The sequence below is a fragment of the Arachis hypogaea genome, chromosome 14, assembly GCF_003086295.3.
Source record: "Arachis hypogaea cultivar Tifrunner chromosome 14, arahy.Tifrunner.gnm2.J5K5, whole genome shotgun sequence".
In the NCBI taxonomy this organism is placed as follows: domain Eukaryota; kingdom Viridiplantae; phylum Streptophyta; class Magnoliopsida; order Fabales; family Fabaceae; genus Arachis; species Arachis hypogaea.
In genome coordinates this window covers 102,524,417-102,545,668 of record NC_092049.1, presented here as the reverse complement: position 1 = coordinate 102,545,668, position 21,252 = coordinate 102,524,417, and the positions used below count along the sequence as shown (strand labels likewise).

Genomic DNA, 21,252 nt, shown 5'->3' with positions numbered 1-21,252 from the left:
TGAGCTCACTCTATCACCGCCGTTCCTATCTCGTCATATCTCCAATAAGCCACTGCTTCTTCAGTTTCAATTTCTAAGATTCTAGTTTCTGAGTTGAGTTTTTGTACTAGATTCTAAGTTGGGATTGTGTTTTGAGTTGGGTTATTGTTTGTGTCATTCTGAATTTAGTTTGGATGTTAAGTTTATATTTTTTTGCTTAGCTTTTTGGTTTCTGAATTCTTTGGATTTAGATGCTGAGTTTTCTATATTCTGAGTTTTTGTTGTTGAATACTTGATTGAAAGGTTTTTGTTGAAATTTGTTGTGATTCTGAATTTTTTTGTTTCTGATAGTTTGAGTTTTTGTGTAAGTTTGCGATTCTAAATTTTTGTTGTAACGAGTATTCTTGTTGATCATTTTGTTATAATTTTGAAGTTAATTAAAAATTTTTATTTGATAGTTTTTAATGATAAAATATGAACAAATTATTATCATAGTTTTAAAAATTAGACCGAATTAGTCGGTTGGACCGATGCAACTATAAACCAGTAGGAATAATGGTTTGGTTCATCATTTTAAACTGTTAAAAAAAAATCGGATGTAAGCCGCTGAATCGGCCGGGAGGCCGGTCAAACCAGAATCGGAACCGGCCGATTTTACTAAAACGGCGCTGTTTAGATTTTGTTCAAAAAAATAAAAAGAAAAAAAAATCCAGCCTTATGCCCCCGCCCTAACCCCTTCCTTTCAGATTTCAGAAAGCACTCAGGGGAGCGAGCCTGTGCCCCCGCAACCCTAGCCTCCACCACCGCCGCATGGAGTGAGCCATTGCCGCCGTTCGTCGCACTCAGGGGCTTCTCTCTTCCTCCTGTCGGCGTTCTTGAAGTCTCCAACCCCTGTTCGCTCCCAGACTCACCAATCGCAGGCGCGCAGCTTCTTCCTCGAGCGTCCGTCGTCTTCGTCTGCTCTCTGCTCGCCGCGTCTTCGTCTACTGACTTTGCTCGCCCTCGTGCTCGCCGTCTCAGACCGAAGGTCAGTGCTCACTGCTCACTTGTTCTTCGTTGTTTTAATTTTTTTAATGCTCTGGAAATCAAATCACAGGATAATTAATTGATTATTGAATGTTTTGTGATTTTATTGAATGATTAATTGATTATTGATTAGCTCTGGCTGTGTTGCTGTGCTGTTGTTTTGTGATTTTTCTGCATAGTGATGTGCTGCTGGAGATTTAATTGCTGCTATTTTGGGTTTGTGTGTTTGTGTTTTCCTGTTTGTTCTGAATTGTTCTCCATGGTAGGTCTTGTTAGAGATAACAACAAAGGTAAAATTGATAATGACGTCATATCTTTGTTCTGAATTGTTTTTCATAAGATGCATAGGCTTGGTTGTGATTTTTTCAAATCGCTTGGCATTATCTGTTTTTCTTGTGAGTTGGATATAATCAAAAGATCGTAGGTAAGTTGCATCTCTATCTGGGTTTAGTTCAGGAGATTGAGTTGGGTTGAAGTTTTTGTTTTAGTTAAAAGATCGTATCTGAGCATTTGCAACATGCATTATTATATTATTATTACAAGCGCACAACAAAACGGAAATCACAATCAATGGGTTAATGGTCAAATTAGTTCCTGAAGGATGGGTCGTTTGTCAATTTCATCCCCGAATAATTTTTTTAATCAAACTAATCCCTAAAAGATTTAAAATCAATCACGTTTGTCCCTCCGTCAATTAGTTAACCGTTTCTGTTAATATTTTGCCACGTGAATCGTTAAGTGACACAACACATATCAAAACAACGCCGTTTCTCTTCATCTCACCCCATTTGAAGCTCTCACCAGTCATTGCTCAGACGCTCTTTCTTCCTTCTTCACACGAAACACAAAATATCAAACACACACAGAGAGAAAAGGCGACAGAGCTCTAATCAAAGAGAAGAACACGGTGCTTTGATCGAAGGGTATGATTTTACAATTCTACCTCTCCCTTCCGTTGGGGTCTACACTTCGAGTTGGAGGAAGTTGCTTTGAGCAGAATCATCGGAGAAAGTCGCTAAATCGCCAGAATGGTGTTTGTGGTGTGAGGTTGCATTTTAGAAAGAACCCAATCTAAAAGTTATCTTCTTAGCCCTGAATGCATTTTGACCCAATCCAAAGCCCAATCTGAGTTGCAAATATGGAAACCATAGCAATAAATCCCCATTCTCTCAATCTTTCTCACTTTTACGATTTACAATCCACAACCTTACGTCCATCTCCAAGCTCCATGGCTCCATTTTCACTTCTCTCAATCTCTCACTTTTCTCTACCCCTGAACTTTGAAATCTGACCAAAATTATTGCCATTTGTTTGTGTGGCATGCCGTTTGTGGGTGTTGCTGGTGGATTGGTGGTGTAGTTGGGCTGTTGGGTTTCTGTGTCGCATCACTAAGTGAGTCTCTCTGGCTCTCTGTGTAATTGGCATCACTGTTGCTCCATGTTGCCATGTCGCTGGTTAGTGGTCACAATGCCAACCATGGCTTAGCATTGTTACCCTAAACCGCGAAGAATGAGCACAATCGCACTTTGCATAGTATCGCGGATTATGGCTTCCTCATCCCTTCCAATGATCCGAGCTCCGTCGCGTTCTCTCTGACTATTGTGATGTTTCATGCGTTTTGAGAGAATGGAAAAGAGAAACGGCGCCATTTTGACACAATATGCCCTAATATAATACCAAAAAACGACGTCGTTTTATCATTGCTGATTTGTCATTTAACGATACATGTGGAAAACGTTAATGGAAGGTGTTAAGTATTTGACGGAAGGACAAACGAGATTATTGTTAAATCTTTAAGGGACTAATTTGATTAAAAAAATCATTCAGGGACGAAAATGACGATCGACTAACCTTTCAGGGACTAATTTGATCATTAACCCCACAACCAACCATTGTAAAGTTGTGTTAGGTAACTAAAGTAAAAAACAAAAATGTACAAGGACTTATTGGAAAGCTGTGTTATATACACACAACAACTAATTCAACATTGCTATTACATTCTAATGAATGTACCTCTGCTGTAAAAGAAAATACTGTCCAGCTTTTAACATTCTCATTCTTAATTAGTTAATTATGCTTAGATTGTGACTATCTTGATGATTTATCTTGATAATTTATTAATTCATCTTTTTTTGTCTTGTAAATTTTATTGTCAAACTAACCAAATTAATTCTATTTGAACCTTGATAAATTATATAAAGAAAAGATTATAAGTAAGTTTTTTTGACTAATAATCAATCAACATTTATCTTTTATTTTAATTTCTTTTGTTATCTCTTAACTTTTACATATGGTTACTTTATTAAATTGTTCGTTGAAAAAAAACGGACTGCCTAGCTAAAGCAAATTATATAATTTGTTGATGTGGAGTTTCTATGTTAAGAATCAATATAAACTACACAAACACTCCTACTTGATTAAAATAACACAAGAGCTGAAAGTGGGGGCTGGAGCCCATAATCTTAATAATTCACCCCCTAATTTAGATTTGATTTTCTTTCAGCTAATGTGGCTATGAATACTTTGACAATGGGAGGAAAAATTATTCACAAAAATTATGCTTCTTGCTCATTTGATGATAGAGATATGTTAATGTTGTTAAAAGATCTTGCTTTGGATCCTTGCAATGTGAAGCCATCCCAGAAAAGACTTGAGAATAGAATTCTCAAAATACGCAAACTTTTGAAAGCTAGTGTCGAAAGACCCAAGGTATTGAATTTTCAAGGATCAATTCTTCTATAAGTTTAATATTGGAGAAATGTTGGAGAGATAGTAGAATTTATTATTTTTGACCATCAATTAGACAACAATATTTAAAAGTATGGACTAAAAGTGTATTGTTGGATTACTAGACTAAAAGAATTAGGTTGATGGCCAAAAATAATAAATTCCGCTGACCCTTGAATTTTTTTTTTCTTCATATAATGCTTGTTTTTGAATAGTTTTATATTTTTGATGCAGAGCTGTTAAAAGCTCGAGTTAACTCTAAAACTAATAATTTTTTTAGCTAAGTAAAAAAATGGTAAATTACTAAAAGAGTATCTGAAGATTTATATTGACAATATAATCCTAAAAGATATGAACAATAAATAAGTTCTCGAAAAATTAAAAATCATTACTCTAAAATAAAGAGTCATCTTTGTCAGTGGCATGATGTTTCTGTTAAGTTTACTTTTAATTCAAAATTGATAATTTCTCAATTCACACAAAATTGATACTAATGCAATATGTAATTGACAATTTATGTTTTTGTTATTGTTTAATTATGTTAGTTTTGACTATAAAACAAGGTTTTGAAAATTGAATTAATCATTGAAGCGGTAGAATTAGAGTATCAAAGATTCAAAGGTTCAATCAAGTTTAACTGGAGTTGAACTAAATATAATAAAATAATATATTTATGTATAAAATATATATAATTTTAAACAGAATTTATGATTTATTATTGTAAACTGGTTAATCAATAAAAAACCATATTGTTTGATCGGTTAAACATTTTGTTGATCGTTTTTTTTTTTTTATTTTTGACCGATTCCCTGTCAAACGATTTTTACCTTGAACCGAATTAGTCTGGTGGTTGTTTTTCCACCCTACTTTTGCCATTACTATCCTGCACACCACCCTGAACACTGCTATCTTGCCGCACCACCACCCCAACCCTTACCTTCACCACTCTTACCTGTTGGACCACCCCCAACCATTTCTTCTTACCATTGCCACCTCCACTGTACCAAATCCATCATTAGCATAATCAACATCAACAACCACCACATCTCCATTTAATTTGTTCTTTCTTCAGTCCTTTCAATTTTTCTTAGTCTTGATTGTTGTTGTTGTAGTTGTTCATTTTGTTGTTGATTTTGGTGGGGTTTGAGAAGAGAGAGGTTTGTCGTGGTTAGGGTGGGGAGAGGAAGGTTGGTGGTGGTTGTCATTGATGTTGATGATTATAGAGGTGAGATGAGGTGAGGTTGGCATGACCATGGTGAGGTGTGGAGGTTAGGGGTAGTGTTGTGGGGTGCAATGGTGAGGTAAGGGTGGGGATGGGTTGGCGGTGGTTAGAATGGAGCGGTGTAACAGTGGAATGAGGTTAAATGGATGGAGAGAAAGAAGGGGGGCAATGGTGATTTTTTTTTGGGTTTTTCGCGGTATCCCTCAACCTGGATTAACTTGTCGCAGATTTGAGCTCCATTTAAAGGTTTGCCGCTGGCTAATAGGTTAGTGCATGCACAAGACATGATTTGAACCTTTGACACTTGTTTAAGCATACTAACGAGCTAAGGACGAAGGTGATGACGATGATAAAGAAGATGAACATAATGATGATGTGTATAGGCAAGGGACAAAATTGAAATAAAAAGGTCAACCACATGAGTAATTAATAGTGGTAAAATTCAAACTTACGAATTTTAGATTAACAAGAAAGCCTTGTCCCGCTAGGTGGGGTTGGCTACATGAATCAAACGACGCTATTGAGTTCTATCATGTATCATGTCTATAGAGAGACCGTTTACATGTAGATCTCATTTGACCACCTCATGGATGGTCTTCTTAGGTCTTTCTCTGCCTTTCACCCCGTATCCATCTTTCATCTCATCCACCATCCTGACTGGGCGTTCTGTCGGTCTTTTTCTCACATGTCCAAACCACTTGAGACGCGATTCTGTCATTTTTTCTACAATAGATGCTACTCCAACTCTCTCTCTTTTATCCTTTTTATTATTATTATTCTCTTATTTTCTTTGGAGGAGATATAACGACTTTAAATTGATAATTCCTTTCCTATTTGGGAGATTTTACTCTCAATACATAGAACATCTATGATAAAAATGTTATCAAACTAAAAGTGGTAATATAAAAGAATAACAATATCCATAGTAGTTTCTTTATATATATATTTTACATTTCAATATTTATTTTATACAGAGAGTTGATTTGGTGATTAATATTTAGTGTACATATATCATAGATGTTAAAGATTTTCAATTCTATTCATTAATATTTTGATTTAATATGCATGCTTGCTACTAAAAATGCGTAATTTAACCTCTTGAACTTTGTTTCATGGGCAATTTACATGATAAACTTTTAAAAAATGTAATTAACATCATGAAATTGTCAAGATAAAAAATGTTTTTATATTTATATCCATGTGAAAACTAATTTTCATTTTCTTTTTCTTTTTCTCAGAGGAAGAGGAAATTTGATGAGTATGAAAATGAAAGTAAATTAGCCTCTACTTTTGGATCAATCACAGGAGAGAAATATGATATCCAAAATGCCAAAAATCAGAGAAAAGGTGAGTCCTCTTGTCTTTCACTCCATTCCCTAGAAAGTTGGGGTCATTCAGCAATACATGAAGATGTTCTTTCTTCTTTAAATGATTGCTCAAAGTGTTGCAGTCTTAGTAAAATGACAAACCCAATGATCAAATGGAACTTGAAAAGCCATAGTGAAGATCTAGTAACTAATAGTAGTTGTCCTAATAGTATCGCGACATCTAACAATGACGAAACGAATCAAGAATTCTGGAATGACGTTTCGAGCGAGGCTTCGCATTCGATGAGGTCAAACAAGGAAGCCAAGAAACTTAATTTTCCAAGATTTGTTATTCCGATCGGGCCTAGATTTCAAGCTGAAGTTCCAAGATGGGAAGGCGCAACTACTCGAAGGCATAATAGTTGTGATGATATGAAATGGTTAGGCACTCAAGCTTGGCCAATCCTGGGAATCACAAAATCGAATAGAATGTGTGTTAGAAAAGGTAGGTCTGATTCATGTTCTTGTGATGACCCAGGATCAATTGAATGTGTTGAAGAACACATCAATGAATCAAGAAAACGCCTAGAATTAGAGATTGGTACAACTTTTCAAAGTTGGAAGTTTCATGAGATGGGAAAAGATGTATCAAAGTCATGGACATTTGAAGAAGAAAAGGAATTTGAAAATCTTGCAAGATCAAATTTGCAATCAGATGAAACAAACTTTTGGGATCTTGCTATGGAGCACTTCCCAAACAAAACAATGAAGAGCATGATTAATTACTATTATAATGTCTACATCCCTAGGCGCTTGAGCATGGAAACAAGAGCTTCTTCTAGTGCAGTTGATAGTGACAATGATCAAAGTGAGGTCTACAAGAATGATGATGGAGGTTCAACTACTAAGATGCGCATTGTTCCAATGTGCAAATTCCTCAAATCAAGGACTAAAAGTTGCCAGGTAAGCAAGTTTAAGAGTAATCAAGTAGGTACTAAGTCAAGTGGGATGGAGTCAACATTGGGTTGACTATTATGAGGTCAAACCCAAGGGCTCCGTTAAAGTTGGTTGATTCTTTATGAATTGGCCGGGTCATCAATGTTTTGTGCTTCAAATGTACTTATCTTGGTCTTTCTTTTGTATAAGTTTGCCTCTAAATATCCTTCGATAGTCTAATGGATGTTGCAAATTGAATCAAAATGTGAATACTTTACCAACATGAGATTGGTTAAAGTATAAATTTCTTGATTCGAGCCTTTCAAACAAAACAAAGACTTTGTTGGAAAACATATAACCCCTTCTTCTTCTAACACCTTACCTGGCTCTTATCAGATCGAATCAGATTAGTCGATTTCTAATATTGTTGGTACATGCAAAAAATAGGCCACTTCTCTTTTTGTTTAATTTTTCGTGAAGTTAAATACTTGTCAGAGTCAGGGGGCTAGCCCATTGTTCTATAATTGCCACATAAAGGATATAACGAGTAGAAATACCCTCTTTTAACTTCTATTTTGGGATTGAATACCTTTCATAAGAAAAAAAGTGACAATTTTTCCGGCAAATCCCCAACAAAAATATGCACCTACTCGCTCTTTCATCAAATCAATCATAATTGCTACTTAGATTTCACCAAACTGTACATTAAAAAAGTTTCCATAAATTTAAAAATTAGTTAATAAATCAGTCAAGTGTGAAGATTTTGAAAATCAAATAGATTATTAAACCAGTAGAGTTAAATGTTCAAAAGTTTAAAGATTTAATTGGGGCTAAATTAAATATAATAAAATAACTTTTTGTATTTTATTATTTTAAATCAATTAACTAGTAAAACATCATATGGATATAATCAATTTTTCAATGTTTTGACTGATTCTTTCCGTTTTTAATCGGTTTGCTAATTGGTTTTTCCATGAATTGGATCGAGTTGGTGGCCTGTATCTCGATTCATTCAATTGAATCGGCTAGTTCGGTTCGGTTTAGAACCGTGCTCGTTATGTAATATATTATATATGAAGAGTGCTAGGGGGTCAGCAAGTTTTGTGATTTGTAGCCATCAATTAATCATCATTGGTATTTTTAATGGTGTGAGATTTCATCTAATGGTGTGAGATTATTCACTTTTCTTTTGCTGGCTAGGTGCTGGCCAGATTTTAATAACTGGCCAGATTTTAATAAAAGTGCTGGTCCCTTAGACTCTCTTTATATATATTACTTCACACATTTTTCTAACAATGATGAATCACTGTGTTGGATTTTGATAATTATTTCTCCATTAAATTACTTTTTCTAGTTTTCTATTTCTTTAACTCCTCCCAACACCAATCCCACAAAAGCGATTGCCACTATCAACAACATCATCATCCCTGTCACCATTATAGATGTCATTAACCACCATCACCAACACTGTTGCTGCCACCATCACGACCACCAACAAGTCGAAAAAGGTCAAGGGGAAGGGTGGAAGGGTAGAAGGAGAGTTTGATAATGTCGTCAAGCTTGGGAGAAAAGGACGTTGTAATGGTCGCAATTGGCACTGTCAAGGTGGGTTGAGAGAAGAAATCGGAGGATGGAGATGGTGGTTATAAATGTTGGATGAATGAGAGTCATGAGTTTTTTTGTTTTTTTCGTAGTAGTGATGGTGACGATGGATTGAGGGAACGAAATAGGTGGTGGTGATAGCAGTAACAAGGGTTAGAGGAGAGGAGAGGAGCGAGCAATCTAGCCGTGGTTGATTATAAATGTTTTTTTTTGTAATCACACCATTTATATTTTACCTATTTCTCTCGGCAATCTATTATTAACAACTTCGTCTCAATTATTTTCACTGTAAAATATGGATTTTCTAGATTTGTAACTTGTCGCAAACAAGAGAAAGAAACAAAAAAAAAAAACTATTTTATAAATATTCACGATATGTTCCTTATGGTAAGTGGGTTCATGAATTATGGTCAACAAACAATTCGAGCTACAAGATACATTGGTCAAAGTTTCATGATTACTTTACCACACAAATCATTTACCTGTAACTATTCAACATCTTTATGGTTTATTATGTTCTTTTGTTGAAGTAAATATAAATGGTCTGATTGGAGATTTTCTAAGAATTGATTCAACGAAATCACGGATTTCTTATATCAGAAAAAGAAATAATCCATCCGGTTCAAAATAGATCTCGGATAATGAGTCAGATCAAATCAATAATCCATTTTTCCCTATTTCTTTTCAGAAAAAAATTCAACAATCACATATCCAAAATCATGAAACGATTCGTGTTGTTGAATAGAAATACAGAATACCAATCTTTGTCATCGTATGATTGTTTTGAAATAGGACATTTTTTGCTAATATGGGAAATAATTGTTGTGTATGTAAAAAGTCAATCACTTGTATATAATACGTTACAATATACATTAAAAACAAATTAAATAACACATATATTTGTATTTGTATAATGATTGATTTTGTAGTTGATTTTTCATATGTATATATTTTTTATTAAAAAACATTTATCGAAGTTTTACTAAGAAGTGTAGATAGAACAAAAAAATTGTTACAAATAAAATTGAAATTATTCCCATTTGACAAAAATAATATTTTGCTCAATGTTTAAATCATTAGAAGGATTAAACATTTTTTGGTCCTATAATATTTGAATTGTGATGGATACCTAACAAAAATATTTTGCGTACAAAACATGAAAATATTCAATAAATATTTAATATACTTCCTGGCGTGCTTGGCATAGTTATCAGAACCAAATCGGTAATCAACTTAGTCTTGGCATAGTTATCAGAACCGAACCAGTAATCAATCCTGTTAGATGACCGGATCACTAAGTCACTTGTTCAATCGATGGATCATTGATTTACTCGATTCATCTGGTCATAATTAAAAAAATATAAAATTATATAAATCAAATTACAATTGAAAGTTAAAATGCATATTTTTATTATAATAATAATAATAATAATAATAATAATAATAATTCTTAAACATAATTAATGATGCAAAAGAGATAATAAATTAGTCTCTAGTACAAAATACTTTCTCAATTTAAATAAAGAGTAAATGACCATTTGTACCCACGAAAGATACAAACACTGACAAATGTAACCATAAAAGAAGGAAACTCACCTTGTAACCACGGAAGATGACTTCCGTGTGCCAGAAATACCCTGACGTTGGTTATGCACTTGGTCCGTTAATATCCGAACCTACGTGGCAACAAAACCACTCCAAACCTATCTACGTGTAATCCAACGTATACTTCTACAAAAACTGAAACCCTAGCATGCCTTTCTTCTCCAATGTTTACCCTAACCCAGAAATTGAAACCATTTCATTTTCGTTTCTTCCTCAAACACGAACACTGACAAAGAAAAACCCTTTAACCTCTGGCCATGTCTCTGCGCAGATGTAACTCTGTTATAAGTAATGTAAGTTGCAGCAATATTTCGAGTTCGAGGAAGAAGAAGGAAAATAAGCTTGATGGGAGATGCTTCTGTGGACTGGAGGTTGCGTTAATGGAATCTGGCACGGTAACAAACCCAAATAGATGGTTCATCCGATGTCCTCTCTAGAAGGTAATGGCTTAGCATCTTTCTTTTTTCTTTTTTTTTTTTGTGAAGGTTTCATTTTTTTTTAATTTTCGTTGACAGTTGGATGGGCATGGGTATTTTGATTTTTCAGACAAGAGACTGCAAATACTTTATGTAGGTGGATGAGATCGAAGAAGGTTGGGAAGGTCTTGCAAGATCATTAGCTAAAAGAAATACAGAGCATTCTTATGCAATATGTGAAGATGGGTTGACAATCATTGCAGTTAAAAGGGAGAATCAAGAAAGCTTCTTCATGATTGCAAGGAAAATGAAAAAACTCGGGCGAAGTTAGAACAAGTAGAGTGTTGCTTGTAACTATAGCATTGGTGGCTGTGTTTTGTTTAACTTGTAATTTGTATTTAGTGATGAAAATATAGGATTAATGTAATCTGGAGATTGTTGTTTATGAGTATTGTTTGTTGTTAAGAATGACAAACTAGTTTGAACCAATTCAGTTTGTTATATTTGATAGGAGTAGTCATGAATGATTAATTAGATGGCATAGATAATCATGTGTATTTGTTTTATTTGACTAAATAGGTCCTGTAAAATTAATGAGATGCTGTCTAAAATGTGCATTTGTCATGTATTAATTCCTGTCATACAAAACTGCAACACAAGTTTATAATTCTATAACACTGTCTTTAAAGGTTAAAACAAACTTCAGCTTGTGATACATTGTGGATTCATAGAGAAACACAAGAGTGTAGTATTTGTTAAAGAGTACCTTATATTACCAAAATAAAATTAAAGAGTCTAGAGACTGTGCTCAGAACATCATAACAACAGAATGAAATAGAAGAGTCTGTCATCTCTCTTGATTACATGAAACATACCAAAAAAATAAGCCTAAAAGTCTAATTCAGATTAAAATAAGATTGAAGTAATACAGCAAAATAAGTAGTTTTCATCAACTAAACAACTATGATTTTGGAGTTGAGTTGCTGCTCCCGCTTGAAACATTACTGGGTCCACTAGAAGTTCCTCTGCCTTTGACCGTTGTTCCTCTGCCTCTAACAGTTGATGTTGCACCAGGTGTAGGCATAAACTGCATGAAACGTGTGGTTGTCCCAGCACTAACACCTTTCATTGTTTGAGGTGCAACCATTGGTGTTGTTTCTGAGTTAGTTGTGGGAGGGTTGGTAGAGGAAGGTCTGGTAGATGGTGGAACAGTTGGAGGAGGTCTCTTAATACTTCTTTTAGCAGGCTTTTTTATTATTGTAGGATTCGGTGAGGGATTTGGTTGAGTTTTCTAGAGTTGATACAAGAATGTTACATAGTTAATGACAAATGAAATGAAATGGCACTTACAACTGCAGCTTGTGGGGCTGCTAAACCACTTCCCTCACTAGTGCCTGCTGTTGCCTCAGCATCTGCAGCTTCCAAAGTTTTCTCCCAATACATTTCGGCCAAAACATCAGGATCTTCATCCCCCGCATTTACATGCTCCTGAGGTGCACCACTCCCACTAGCCATTGCTTCTTTCCTCTTTTTGCAACTTCTCTTGTTGTGACCCGGCTACAATCGAAATAGGAAATTGTAATAACATTTTAATTGCAGACAATATAATTACATGCACATAAAATAGGAAATTGTTATAATGTAAATTGCACAATGATTAAAGAAGATACCTGCAGACAGTATTTGCAGACAATAGTTCTATATTTTCTTTTCGTTCTATGAGGGTCGGGGATCTCAGCAGGATCATCATTCCTCTTGTCTCTGTTAAGGGAAGGTCTCCCAATGGGTTTCTTATAGCGAGGTGGCAGAATATGCAATGTATCTAGCTTCTCCCAAAACTCTTGGCTTGGAACTAGAAGTATTGAATATTGATAGGTTGCATTGTATGCGCCCATCGTTAGTTATGGGCAACCTCAGGTCTTCTGTTCTGATAAGCTAGAGCAGCACATACATGCCTACAAGGTAGGCCAGTTAGTTGCCACACTCTACAGCTGCATGTTCCCTTGCCCAAATTCACACTAACTTTTACTGGTAAATATTGTACTTCGTACACATTTTCATCATCGTCTCTAGTTGGCAGAGGTCTCCATTTATTGCTTTCCCTTTTCTCCCTCTCAAGTCTGCTCTGTTGTGTAGGGGTTAACCTTCCGTTGTATCCAATTAGTGCCTTCTTATTTCGTGCTATAATTCTCATTACATAGCATCTAACTTCTTCAAGCATGGTGATGATGGGTTTTCTTTTCATCTTCTTAACCTTACTATTAAATCCCTCGCAATTATTATTCGTGTAGTTGTCCACCTTTGGGTATTCACTGAAATGAGCCCTACTCCATTGCTTGGGTTTAATCTTGTTTAGGTATTTTTAAGCTCGAACGTTGATTTTCTTAAGCCTTTCCATGGCAGCATCAAAATCTTGGGTAGTAGTCGCCTTAGCACATGCCCACATACACATTTTCATTTGTAAGTCATTCCACTTTTTTCTATAATTTTGCCATATATGCATGGCACAAAATCTGTGGTTAACTCTTGGATACATCTCTGCTAGGGCAGATATTAATCCCTAACAACACAAGCATATATAACAATTAAGCCAGAAATACTAATTAAATAACAACATAGATGATTAATACATATCCAAGTAATTCAAGAACAATACAACTCAACTTAATATTATGTCACACATAATTAAATAAATAATAATTTTAACATATCATTTTATCTCATTTGTTTATGAGTTTTCAAGAGTGCGTACTCCCGTGTACTCCCATGTACTCCTCAGATGGAGACAATAATTTAAATTTATACAATCATATTTAGTATTTTTGCTTTTTTTTTTCAACTGATACAACAATATGTAGAACTTATAAGAGGTTGAATAACAACACAGATGAATAATACAGGATTCAAACACAAAAGTTGATTAATCGCTAACGGGTTTTCCAACTTAAAATAATCAATAACAATTCACTCATCATTAATCACTAACAGAATATATGAAAAATATTTTAACTTACTAAAATTCTTAAATGTATTAGGTACTTTTGCATATCTGACATGAAGTTAAATCCATTTGCTCTGAAATCTCCAATGTCCTCTTCAAGTATCTCTAAAAATCACTTCCAACTGGCTTTGTTCTCGGACTCAACAATGACATAGGCAATAGGGTATATGTGGTTATTTACGTCTTGACCTATGGCGGTAAGTAGCTGACCCCCGAAGTACCCTCTGAAAAAAGTCCCATCTAATCCTATAAATGGTCTGCATCCTCCAAGAAATCCCTTTTTACAAGCTTCAAAACATACATAAATTCTGAGAAACAGAGGGTTTGAATCAGGTTGTGGATTAGTGTGTATCCTCACTGTGGATCCCGGGTTAGTCTTCAATATCTCATTTGCGTAATCACGGAGCCTAGCATATTGAGCAATCTTAGAACCCTCTATCCTCTCCTTTGCTTTGCCCATCGCTCTATAGATTTTTCTTTCATTAATCAGCACATCATACTCATTTCTGAACAATTGGTCAGCCTCCCTTACTGTCAGATTTGGTTGGACTCTTATTCTCTCTTTTAATTCATCTACAACCCATTTTTCGTTAGCTGACTTACAATGGTTATCTGTGCTACAAGTGTGTTCATTGACAAACGTCTTGACCAGATAACTCAAGGAAAATGACCTCTTAGCACAATATATTTGCCACGGCCATTCCTCATCATAGCAAATTGCTTTGCTTCTAGTTGAGTCACATCGAGAAAAGAATATACTCCTTCCAATGTTGATGTTAAACTTTCGAACTGCCTTCCTGAAATGGCTGAGAGTTTCAAACTCTATCCCCAACTCCAACCGGACTTGGCTAATAGGAGCATCAGCATTGCTTTGAGGAAAGACTGGAGGCTGATCAGCATCTTCATCACTTGCTATGCTTCTCAATTCTTCGGATTTATAACAATGGTATCCAGCATTTTCATCCGAAAATTCTTCTGACTCAATAGGCACATAGATGGATGGAGGCTTGTCAGGATCAGGATTGGGTATGAAGGATTGTCCAGTTGAGGAAGGCCTTTTTGCTGATCTTCTCTTGCTCACTTTAGGTCTTCCCTCAACCTGCTCATCTATGTTGGTCTGATTGTTCTGAGGAGTACTGTTAGTATCAGATGGTGAGACTGGGTCTGATTCAGGGTTTGATTGTGAAAGTGGGTTTTTATATGGTTGTGGAATGTATTGGGTTACTTGTTCAGCTGCTTGGGCCTCGTTCTCACTAGATAATGAGACCAAAACTGCACTTGGAGATGTTGAACCAGCAGTATGTATTGGTTGCTGCTCTTGTTCAATGGGATTTTGCGAAGGCTGTGATTGATTGGAAGGTGCCTCATCTGGTTGCACATGTGTTGTGGGAGGCTGAGACATCTGTTTTGCTGGAGATCTTTGTTGGGCCACATTAACAACATCCTCCTTTTGGGACTCAACCTCAATCTGGCTGCTTGCTTCATGGACCTCTTTCCTATTCTGGACCTCACCATCCATAAGTCTTCTTCTTGGAGTCTTCTTTGGAGTTGGATTTCTCTTAGCACAAGTCTTCAATCTTATCTTTGATGGAGTGATATTCTCTTCAACGATAACAGGATCATTTACAGGGTGCTCTGTGTATAAGTAAATTCTGTTACCATTCTTCACAGCAGCCTCATACAACTTAACTATGTCCATATCAACCCTTAACAATTTCAACCCATTATCAAGCTCCTTACCAGGTTCTAGCCAATAAAAATCAGTAACGAATGTATATCCAATGTCTCTTAGCAAATCATTTATGAAAAATTCATTAAGAGTATCCACATTAACCCTCTCAATCTCTGTTACTTCCCCACCAACATACCCAAGCTTTCCACATGGACCTCGCTCAAATCTCCCCATATGATTAATACACAGAGTAATATGCACAGTGGCCATTCCTGCAACAAATACAGTATAGATGTAAGGTACCATCCCATGTAATTACAGACAACAACATAGCAATTGAAAATCTAACCCTAATCCAAAAATTCTGAAAATATTCTAAGAGGGAAAAACTGGTAATGACATACCTCTGTTTTCTGTGGAGTAACGTTGGTGGGCTATGGATAGTGGACAACGAGATGCATACAACAATGGTGGGCTACGGGTAGTGAAGCAACGACTTGATTAAATTAGAGAAATGTCTCTGTTGTAGAATGGAGGTGCTCTGGTCTTCTTCTTCGATTTGGAATGGCAGTGCTGACAACAATGGAGTTCTGCTAGGGCATAGAGAGGGTGTAAGGGTTTTTTTCTATTTCTTAATAAAAAAATGGGTTACACGTAGATAGGTTTGGAGTGGTTTTTTTGCCACGTAGGTTCGGATATTAACGGACCAAGTGCGTAACCAACGTCAGGGTATTTCTGGCACACGGAGGTCATCTTCCCTGGTTACAAGATGAGTTTCCTTCTTCTATGGTTACATTTGTCAGCGTTTGTATCTTTCGTGGGTACAAATGGTCATTTACTCTTTAAATAAATAAGAACGAGCGAAAGATAACCCAATCAGTAAATCAAATCCAAGGAGTGATCTCAAAGTCGGCATCTATATCTTCATAGAATAAAAGAATAGGGCAATACTTCAGCAAATTAAAAACAAGAAAATAGTGACGTTATCCAGCAACAAAAAAATTTGCTCAGTGATATGTTCAGCAACAATTTAACTTACAACAATAAATTCAGCTCATTGATAGATTGCAACAATAAATTCAACTATGATAATTTTCAATGTGTGGTAAAAATTTACAACAATAAAATACCATGCACAATAAAGAAATACCATTCTAAATCCCTAGTATTCAGCTTCGGCAATTCTAAAAAATCACATACAACAACAACCATCACCATAAAATTCTAATTTCATTGATAGAACAAGGCTGAAGGAAGCTAACCACTAGAATTAATGGCCAAACAAGAAGACGACGACCTGCATCGCCCGAGGGACTAGATGCTGGTTTCGTTTTCTTTTGTCGCCGGCGAAGCAAGTGTGATGCTTGAGCATCTCTTCTATATTTTCTTATTATTTTAGATATGAATTCATTGAGATTTATTTAGATTTTAATGTTTGAAGCCTGTTTGGATGCTACTTTGAAGCGTATCGTGGTTTTATTTATTTCAGAAAAAATTCGGGTGAGTTTGCTAGAGTTCGTGCAGAAGAAAAATGAAAAAATATGATGCTGCCAAGCTGGTCCTAAACACCGTTACTGGGCGTTTGACACCAGGCACTTCATAATGCGTGCAACCATTCTGTTGTGTTGGCGCTAAACGCCGCCAGTGCTTCGTAACTCGTGTCAGAGCCACACGCTAGTGGCACTAAACGGCGAGTCTAGCGTTTAGCGCTAGGAAGACAGCAAGTCACAATTCATTTCTGCCTCAGCAGGCGCTAAACGCTGAACCTGGCGTTTAGCGCTAGCACCGCGTTTTTGGACCTTCAAGAAAGGCTTCGTTGATTGGAGATAGAGTAATAATTGTTTTTATTTTATTTTCTTTTGCTTATTATTATTAGAAGATACAATCTTCTAGGATTTTAGATATTATTTTATTTTATTATTTTATTTTATTTCCAAATCAATTAGTTAAGATATATGATGAGTGGATATTTCATACGTTTTTTGACATAGTTTTCATATAGTTTTTATTAAGTTTTTACAGGTTTTAGTGTTAAATTCACATTTTTGGATTCCACTTTGAGTTTGTGTGTTTTTGTAACATTTTAGGTATTTTCTGGCTGAAATTGAGGAGCTGGAGCAAAAGTCTGATTCAGAGACAGAGAAAGCACTGCAGATGCTATCTAGATTTGACCTCCTTGCACTCGGAAGAGCTTTTCTGGAGCTACAGAAGTCCAAATGGAGCGTTCTCAATGGCTATGGAAATCTGACCTTCAGAGCTTTCTAGCAATGTGTAATAGTCCATACTTTTTTTTGGATTAGAAGGCCCAAAACTGGCGTCGAACGCCGGCTTCCTGCCCCCTTTCTGGCATTAAGCGTCCAAGGAGCAGAGCCCAGTGTCCAAACGCCCAGAGAGGACCCCTAGCCAGTGTTTCATGCCCAAGAGACCACATAGCACGTGGATTTCATTAAAACGTATCCTAAACACTCACCAAGTGGGCCTCAGAAGTGGATTTTAGCACAAAAAAGACTGTTTTACAATTACTAGTCATTAGTTTAGTGTTTAAGGGATTTAATTTATGTTATTCAAACATCTTTTACCATCATTCAACATTTTTTCGTGTATTACTTTGTTTTTCACATCAGTATGAGTTTCTAAACCTCCTAGGTTGAGGGGAGGAGCCCTGCTGAGTCCTATGAATTAATAAAAGTATTACTGTTTCTTCTTCGATCCGTGTTTGATTTATTTCTAAGATGTATATTCACACTTCAACATGGTGAATAGAATGATCAGTTACAATCAACTCTGTTCATTGTACTAAGATGAACGTGCCTGACAAACACCTGCGTTTGCTTCGGTTCGTGTGAATACTTGGTCGGAAAGCACGAACCAACAGCTATGTTTATACATCTCTTAGACGGCTATTCCACGACTTCATTGGGGACTTCTCGAGATACCAGTTCAGCCGATTTTTGGAGAGATTAGGGTCTCTGTGGTATAGGTTGGAATCCAAAGAAGCAGCATTTTCTGATCCGGAAGATTCGACCTTGTCTGTGGCGCTTTGAGTAGGATCGCCAAGAGAATGAACTGCTAGAGCTTCACCCTCCATCAGATTGGATGACCATGGGCAATGGCGTTTGATCTGGAACAGAGGAGATCAATGACCACAGGCAATGACTTTGATCACATACAGCCTGCCATATAAGAGATCAATCACAAGCAAAGAAGACAGTGATACCAGAGTTAATTCAGAAAGGCTAAGCAACTCCAATCCTCAATTATAACCATTTTACTGATTCCTTTGACAAAATACCTTATACCCTTCTCTCATATTTCTCTTAATGCAATTAAGCCTCAATCCAACAACTTCTTGATTTCACATGACTAAGACCTGCAGGATAACCATAGCTTGCTTCAAATCACAATCCTCGTGGGATCGACCCTGACTCGCTCAGGTATTACTTGAATGACCCAGTGCACTTGCTGGTACAGCTGTACGAAAGTATAGGGATTCGTGCACTAAGTTTTTGGTTCCGTTGCTGGAGATTGTTGAGTTTGGACAAACTGACGGATCGTCTTGCTCCCTAGATTAGGTAATTTTAATTTTATTTGAGTCTTTTAATTTTTGTTTTTTTCTCCCTTATTTTTTCGAAAATTTCAAAACCTTTTTCAAGAAATATTTGTCTTTTCTTTATTTGATCTTTGTCCCTGATTTAAGTCTCTTTGTTTGTGTTCTTGCTGAGTCTTTTATTTTTATTTTCTTTTTCATCAATTTTCGAAAAATCAAAAACCTTTTCAAAAATATTTTTATTTTCTTTGTTTAATCTTTGTTCTTGGTTTGAGTCTTTTTGTTTGTGTCCGTTGTAATTTTCTAAATTTTTGAGTCTTTCCTGTTTTCTGTCTTTCAATTACAAAATTTTAAAACTTCTTCAAAAACTTTTTTCAAGCAGTTTATTTTCAAGCAACCTTAGCTTTCTGTTTGAGTCTTTTTTTTTTTGTGTTCTAGGTTGAATTTTCGAAAATCCTTGAGTCCTTTTCTAAAAATTTTTTACATTTAGTGTCTTTTTGTTTGAATCTTGTTTTAATTCTTTAAGTTTAGTGTCTTATTATTTTTTTTTCGAAATTTTTTTTTGATTTTCTAAAAATTTTAAGTTTAGTGTTCTTTATGTGTTCGTGTGTTCTTTAAATTTCTTGAGTCTTGTTTTTTGTGTTCTTGTTAATCTTTAAAGTCTTCTTGTGTTTTTCTTATGTTTTGATCTTAAAATTTTTAAGTTTGGTGTCCCTTTGTGTTTCTCTCCAAAATTCTCGAAAATTAGGGGTGCTAGATCTAAAAATTGAGTCTTGTGTCTTTTACTCGTTTTTCTCTTTCATCGTTAAATTCAAAAATAAAAATATCTTTTTTATTTTTCTTTTTACTTAATTTTCGAAATTTTTCATAAAAATTCATATTTTAATTTTTAAATTTTCATCTTATCATATCTTAGTCTTCAAGTTTTCAAAAATCAAATCTTTTCAAAAATAAAAAATCTTATCTTTTTCTTATCTTTTTCAAAATTCAAAAATTTTTCTTATCTTTTTTAAATTTTAAAATTTAATAATTAAAATTTCACTTTTCAAAATTAAATTTTTTCGAAATCAAATTTCAAAATCTTATCTTTTTAAAATCTTTTCCAAATCTTTTTAATTTCCTATCTTATCTTTTATCTCATTTTAAAATCAAATCTTTTCTTAATTAATTACTTATCTTCTCTCTCTTCTTTTTCAGAACTTCCTAACTAACTTCTTCTCTCTAATTTTCGAAAATTCTCTTCTCTTCTCTCTCTTCCATTTTCAAAATTTAATAATTAAATTTTAAATTATTTTTAAGTAATTAATTTTAAATTCGGACTAATTAAATAAATGAAATAAAAACAAAAATATTTTAATTCTTATTCATCTCTTCTACTTTTATTTCTTCTTCTATCCCTGTTTCTTCTTCTTCTTCTTCTACCTTTCTTCATTATGAACCCAAATGAGAATGAAGAGTTCAGAAGAACTCTGGGATCTTATACAAATTCCTCTACTGACTTCTATGGAAGAAGTATTAACATACCTCACATCAGAGCAAGTAGCTTTGAGTTAAACCGTCAACTTATTACTCTAGTGCAGCAAAACTGCCAGTATTCTGGACTTTCTCAGGAAGAACATATAGAGTTCTTGGCAGATTTCTTAAAGATTGCTGACACAGTACAAGTGAGGGAGTAGACCAAGATGTCTACAGATTATTGCTCTTTTCTTTTGCTGTAAAGGATCAAGCAAAGAGGTGGTTGGATAACCAGCCTAAAGCTAGCTTAAAAAGTTGAAAACAGTTAGTAGACAAGATTTTAAATCAATACTTTCCTCCAAGAAAGATGATCCAGCTGAGGCTGGACATCCAAGGCTTCAAACAAAGAGATAATGAATCTTTCTATGATGTCTGGAAGAGGTATAGGAGGATGCTAAGAAAATGTCCCACTGGAATATTTTTAGAATGGGTACAGTTAGACATCTTCTATTATGAGCTTTCAGACATGGCTAGAATATCTTTGGACCACTCTGCTGGTGGTTCCATACACATGAGAAAGACCATTCAAGAAGCCCAAGAGCTTATTGAGACAGTTGCCATCAATCAGCATCTGTACTCATCTGCTGAGACTCCTATAAAAGGAGAGGCCAAGGCAGTATATACTGAACCTAACCTTCCAAAACAGGATGGCCCATTGACTTAGCAACTGCACGCCCTTGCTCAGCAATTGCTGGAA

The 21,252-nt window shown here is 35.3% G+C and overlaps 1 protein-coding gene and 1 long non-coding RNA gene across 2 annotated transcripts; both read left to right on the top strand.

Moving 5' to 3' along the window:
• Positions 1 to 673: 673 nt before the first annotated feature.
• On the top strand, positions 674 to 7,619 carry LOC112743600 (AT-rich interactive domain-containing protein 2). Its single transcript, XM_025792879.3, has 2 exons — positions 674 to 1,006; positions 6,193 to 7,619. The coding sequence occupies exon 2, from the start codon at positions 6,415 to 6,417 to the stop codon at positions 7,288 to 7,290; it is 876 nt and encodes a 291-aa protein (XP_025648664.1). The 5' UTR covers positions 674 to 1,006; positions 6,193 to 6,414; the 3' UTR covers positions 7,291 to 7,619.
• A 3,056-nt stretch (positions 7,620 to 10,675) lies between these two features.
• LOC140178312 (uncharacterized) lies at positions 10,676 to 11,309 on the top strand. The gene is made up of 2 exons (XR_011871039.1): positions 10,676 to 10,844; positions 10,920 to 11,309. It is a non-coding gene; the product is annotated as an uncharacterized lncRNA (long non-coding RNA).
• The last annotated feature ends 9,943 nt before the right edge of the window (positions 11,310 to 21,252 follow it).

Excerpts from the sequence above, each read along its gene's own strand:
- LOC112743600 (XM_025792879.3), top strand. The coding sequence starts at position 6,415 with ATGACAAACCCAATGATCAAATGGAACTTGAAAAGCCATAGTGAAGAT.